This window comes from Gossypium raimondii, chromosome 1, assembly GCF_025698545.1.
Source record: "Gossypium raimondii isolate GPD5lz chromosome 1, ASM2569854v1, whole genome shotgun sequence".
NCBI lineage: Eukaryota > Viridiplantae > Streptophyta > Magnoliopsida > Malvales > Malvaceae > Gossypium > Gossypium raimondii.
In genome coordinates this window covers 13,514,879-13,520,878 of record NC_068565.1, presented here as the reverse complement: position 1 = coordinate 13,520,878, position 6,000 = coordinate 13,514,879, and the positions used below count along the sequence as shown (strand labels likewise).

Here is a 6,000-nt window from a genome sequence, read left to right as displayed (position 1 = left end):
ACATTTTTTTTGTTTGGCAATGAATTGACGTTGGTCTTCAAGTTTAGACCCTCATTTTGGAACTTAGTTGGGGTTGGTTGAGAAAGGCAGTCCCACAATGCCATTAAAGATTGATTTTTTTTTTTTTTGGTTCTAGCTGAGATTGTACAGCATGTGAAAATGGTTTTGAATTGAAGTTGATGGGCTGCATATAACAATGTTTTCAAAGACCTATTGTATCTACCCCTCCTTTGACAGATTTCATTGAATCTATTATATGATTTTGTTCTTCTTTCGGTAGCATTCTTTTTTCATGGTTTCACTAAAAGCATTGTTTTCAATTTATGACGGTTAATATTCTAGCTTAATAATTGTGTATTATTATATATTTAATTTGATTTATTTATTTATAAATAAATCATTGCAATATATGTAAAAACAATTTAAAATATAAATTTATTAATATGTATATAAATAATTGAGTATTATTAAAATAAATCATTGCAATAAAATATAAAAATTTATTAATATATATTAATATATGTAAAACAACTTTTAGGAAAATATTTTGGAAATCATAAGCAATGAGAAAATATTTTACATGATTCAATCAAACACCGAAAATATTTTCCAAGAAATCATTTTACGAAAAGTAAAACATTTTCCGAAATCATTTTACGGAAAATATTTTCTTGGCAATCAAACGGACCCTAAGTTGTTTATTTATTTTTACATTATATAAAATGATTAAATTTCAATTTTGATTTTCTAGATTTTAATTTATTACATAATTTAGTCTCTATATTTTTATAGTCTTATTAATTACTCCAAATAGTTAATATGATTAACTTTTCGATTAAAATGTTAGATGGTTATATATGATTAAAAAGTAGATTTTTAAATATGAAAAGTAGATGGATTGAATTCTTAAAAATAAAAGTAGGGAGACTAAATTCTAAATGTACAAAATGTATAGAGATTTAGAGTCATAGTTTTTTGAATCGGACCGGACTGGTTAGTTGGACCAATTGTATTGGCAACGTTGTGTACTGGTTTGGAAAGAGGCATTAGAGCGGTTGACCTTCGAACCGGTACGAACCGATTGAACCTTTTTTTTAAATATATTGAGAGTTGTTTGAATAATATTGAATTATTTGGTTGGACCGGTTGGATCGGTACTATTAAGGTACTAGTTTAAAAAGTGACATTAAAATGATTGATCTTTAAACCATACAAATCGATTGAACTATTTTTTAATAATTTTATATAAATTGATTGGACCAACAAACCAAGAAGGATTTTTCAATTTGAAGTATATTTTACTTTTAATTTGGTACTAGTTTATTTATAAAAAGAATGAAATAGAAGTAGTATAAATGAGATTCTTATAATTTATAACAAAATAAATAAAATATGAATTAAAAATTTATACGACATTTCTAAAATTATAAAAGATGTCTACTTTCATATATTAAGAACCAGTGTACTATATAAACAGAAAAGACGGGAATGAGGAGACAGATATAGGGTTCCCTCAATTCACAATAAACTCCCAATTTCTTCTTGTTTCTATTAAAACATCACAACCAGATTTCTCTCGTCACCCATTCGCACCAGTAATCACCTCAAAATCCCCCTGAATGCCCCTCTTCATCTCCGACGATGAGCTGTCGCGGCTCTCCAATGATGCCGCAGCAGTGGCGGAGAGGGCCGATGCCTTCATAAGGGAGCTATACGGAGAGCTGGAGACGGCGAAGGCCAAGGCCGATGCCAACGCCATCACTGCCGAGCAAAACTGCTCACTTCTCGAGCAGAAGTTCCTCTCCATCTCTGGGGAGTTGTCGGACCTCCAGTCTCAAAACGCACAGCTTCAATCTTCTCTGGATGAGAGACACGCCGACCTCGCCCAGGCTCAGGCTCAGAAGCATCAACTCCAAATCCAAACCGTAAGAATTTAGTTACAAGTGTTATATTTTTTTATCAGTTATAAATGGATTTTCCCTCCTTTTATTTCTCTACAAATATATTTAATGAAGCAAATAAACTGTAAATTTTATTAGATTGGAAAAGATGGAGAGATTGAGAGGTTAACGACGGAGGTGTCGGAGCTACATAAGTCGAAGAGGCAGTTGCTTGAGATGATTGAACAGAAAGATTCGGAGATTGCTGATAAGAACGCTACTATTAAGGCCTATCTTGATAAGATTGTAAATTTCTATTTTTATTTGAAACTTTTGCATCTGTATATCAATTAACTTTTGCTAGAAAACTAATGGCTGGCTTTTATGATTCCGATAACAATTTCAAAGGTTAACTTGACCGACAACTCTGCCCACAAAGAGGCTCGATTAAGTGAAACCGAGGCTGAGTTGGTTCGAGTACAGGCTACTTGCACACGTCTTTCTCAGGTCTTTCCAAGAAAATTTCCATTAGGCTTTTCTTTTTCAAGTTATATGCATTCAAGGGTGTCTTTTTCCTTTCTCTTTGATTGGAGGGGAAAAGAAAAATAAAATTTGGATGTGAACAGGAAAAGGAGCTTATCGAGAGGCACAATGCTTGGCTTAACGAGGAGTTGACTGCCAAAGTTGACAATCTTACTCAGATTCGTAGAACACATGCTGAACTTGAAGCTGATATGTCTACTAGGCTTGCTGATGTAATTGTTTCTATGAGACATTGTTCGCAAAAAAAATTATGCCCTTCATCTTTTTACTTAGTTGTTCTTTTAATTCTTTCAGGTCGAGAAGCAATACAATGAATGCTCCAGCTCCTTAAATTGGCACAAGGAAAGAACAAAGGAACTAGAAACTAAGCTGACATCTCTACAGGAGGTTTTTTATACTAAATTTTTTTATTTGCCTTCTAAAATTGTTATTACTGTTAGATTCTAGTATCAGCTGACAACAATCCTAAGCCATTGTTTTCTTTTAATTTTTGAAGGAATTGTGCTCATCGAAAGAGGTTGCTACATCCAATGAGGAGAGGTTCTCTGCTGAACTATCAATTGTGAGTGCCACAAGATTTATAATTCTTGTATTTAAACTGCCTGGAACAAATTATTATTGAAAATGGAGAGACCCTTGAAAATAGCTACAATTCCATCTCTACATTTCTGTTTGCTTTTAGTTACTTGCAATTTTTGGAGATGCAGTGTCTGATGTCCCCATTCTTGGTTATGTTAAAATTGATACCTAAATAGGATTACTTTGTGAATGGACTTGACACACTGTCGAAGAATGTGCCACATTGTTTTTCCCGTGGATAATTGCATTAGTCCTTTCTCTAAATGGACTTGATAAACTGTTGAGGATCAGCAATTTTGTTTTTCCAAGGGTATTTAATTAGTTTATTCTCTAATGTGATATTTAATCATGATATGAACAACTTGTCTTTGCTAGTGTGGTTATGAACTTAGATTTTGGTAAGATAGTTATTTACTAGTGCATAAACGTTTCTAGTTTCCTTCTGTTTAGAGTGTGACCCTATGGCCAAGGTACCAGTAGCTGCTACTGGATTCCTGTTTTATTGTATGTAATTGGTCTAGAAGGGAAGTTAAAGCTGTTTTGGGCAATCAGCTGTTAGCAATTCATGGGGATGACTCCCATATGAGATAGTGCTTACCTATCCTTTCAACTGTTTAAGTATTAGTTCAACCTTTGGTGCAATTCATATGTTATTATGAGGTTTTTAATAAGTCAAGCTCTATTTTAAATATATTCAATTCAATTAAATGACTTCAGCTGGTTAATCTTTCTTTAGGGTTTTATTTCTTTTTGCTCTCTTATTCTTTGATTTTTGTAAAGGACAGGATGATTGCTCACTTTGTATTTTGCTTTATAAATATTATAGGGATATGTCTATAACGTTTTCTCTTTTGTAGTCTCTGTTGGCACTAATTTGCTTATTCTTATGTTACAATTCTCCGTAGGCAAATAAGCTTGTTGAGTTATATAAGGAAAGTTCAGAGGAATGGTCCAAAAAGGCTGGGGAGCTTGAGGGAGCTATAAAAGCTTTAGAAGTAAGATTTTAGTGAATTTAGTATATAAATTTTCTTATATAGGATTGTGTTGTTCTTTTTGTTAGTTTATTGTTTATTGTTATTGCAAAACAGATGCACCTTGGTCAAGTTCAAGATGATTACAAAGATAGGCTTGAGAAGGAAGCATCTGCCAAGAAACAGGTTGAAAAGGTATGGTACTTTTTTGTTGTATTCTGGTGATCTATATATCTGTCTTAGGCAACAATCTTTTTCTTGATCCATAAAAATATCTTCTCTTCCCTATTTCCTATGCATATTTATGGCTTTTTGCTCATGAACCGGTATTTAGGCATCTACGTTTTCCTTTCGTCTGAGAGGAAATACTTGGTTTCTTTGGAATCAAACTTTTTGTCCCACTTGGTTCTAAATTCCTTTTTTGTATTGACACTTATAGGAGATGGCGGATCTGAAAGAGGAACTTGAGAAGTGCAAAGCTGAAATCGAAGCTGGTAGGAAAGCGAATGAGATGAATCTACTTCCACTTGGCAATTTTACATCAGAAACGTATGTTTTTGTTTTATTTTTATTGTTATTATTGTTCAGTGAAAAGAAGACTTTTTGGAGCATTGATTTATCAATGCATGTGTACTTCATTAAATCAGTGAATACTCCTAGTTACTACTGCATGAGTATGGAAATTGAGGTCATAGATGGTTGGATTTTTTTTGAGAGCAAGGTAGGAATTTACTTCAAGTTATAAATGTTGGGTAAATTGTGGTTTTTGACTGCAATAATGGAAACATATTTAATATAACAGAATAAATATTAGCTATTTATCAGGGTTTTAAGAATGAACTCAGGGTTTTAAGAATGAACTAAGGAAGACTGCTGCTATGTTTGTTAGCCTAAATGGTAATTTTGTTTGAACCATACAGCCAGTTGCTGGAATTTGCTTGAGATTATGGTTTCTGAGTGCAATTATGGACAAATATAATTAATTAAATCAGAATAAAATATTATTATTTTTATCAGGGTTTGTAAATGAACTACTGAAGACTGTTGTGATGTTTGTTAGCCTAAATGGTAATTTGTTTGAACCATACAACCTGATGCTGGAATTCACTTCAATTTATGGTTGCCTTTTTGGCTTAAATTATTGATTCTTGTTCTGAGTTTATTTGATATCAGTTGTTTACTTGATTCAAATGTACTCTTAAACTTCAGATGGATTAGTTCATATGATGCTAATGACATGGTTGAGGATAATCATGCGCTTGTCCCAAAGATCCCAGTTGGGGTTTCTGGAACGGCACTAGCTGCTTCTCTTATCCGTGATGGCTGGAGTGTGAGCTTCTTGTATATATAATTTTTCACTCTTTTATTTCTTTTATGTCAATTTTTATTTATTTTGTTTTTCTTTGGGTCTCTAGCTGGCTAAAATGTATGCAAAATATCAAGAGGCTGTTGATGCTCTTCGACATGAGCAATTGGGAAGGAAGGAATCTGAATCAATATTGCAACGGGTATTGTGTACCTTACCTTTTATGGGTTTTTTTTTTGAAGATACTCTGCTTTTTTTTCTGTATCCTTTTTTGCGTGGTGATGCTTTGGTAGACAATGGTATTCCTTTAAAAGGGTTTTGCCATCTCTACTATTTTTAGAAGGGTTTTAACTCCTCAACAATCCAATACTTGTGGCTTTAGCCCCACTTGACCTAAAAATCTCCTATACTGATGTATGCTCTAAACTTCCTTTGTAAATAGATTTTCATTGGCATCTTGCTGCATGGTTGAAGTTGATGAACTTGTTTAGAAACAGTATCCACCTTGATTCTTTGATGACAAGAAAGAACAGAAGGCCTGTAGGCAGCTTTTGAGTGCATTGTGATTTTCAAGTGACATTTTACTCTGCCACCATTGTTAACTTGGTCATGCACTTTGCTAAATGAGTTGTTAAAGAGTCATCATCTCCAATGTCCGATTCTATACTTTTCAATACTCTTAGATAAACTTTTGACTCTCTTAGAGCTGGTAAACATCGTT

The 6,000-nt window shown here is 33.2% G+C and overlaps 1 protein-coding gene across 3 annotated transcripts in view; it reads left to right on the top strand.

The window, feature by feature from the left end:
- Window positions 1–1,464: 1,464 nt before the first annotated feature.
- The window catches only part of LOC105783023 (nuclear-pore anchor), a 30,112-nt gene continuing 25,576 nt past the window's right edge, over window positions 1,465–6,000 (top strand). For all 3 annotated transcript variants that reach the window (XM_052631941.1, XM_012608197.2, XM_012608189.2), the window contains exons 1-11: window positions 1,465–1,925; window positions 2,040–2,186; window positions 2,289–2,387; window positions 2,507–2,635; window positions 2,718–2,810; window positions 2,920–2,985; window positions 3,908–3,997; window positions 4,091–4,168; window positions 4,413–4,522; window positions 5,183–5,303; window positions 5,389–5,481. In XM_052631941.1, coding sequence (XP_052487901.1) covers window positions 1,620–1,925; window positions 2,040–2,186; window positions 2,289–2,387; window positions 2,507–2,635; window positions 2,718–2,810; window positions 2,920–2,985; window positions 3,908–3,997; window positions 4,091–4,168; window positions 4,413–4,522; window positions 5,183–5,303; window positions 5,389–5,481 — 1,332 coding nt within the window. In that variant the 5' untranslated portion in view covers window positions 1,465–1,619. The remainder of the gene's footprint in view (window positions 1,926–2,039; window positions 2,187–2,288; window positions 2,388–2,506; window positions 2,636–2,717; window positions 2,811–2,919; window positions 2,986–3,907; window positions 3,998–4,090; window positions 4,169–4,412; window positions 4,523–5,182; window positions 5,304–5,388; window positions 5,482–6,000) is intronic.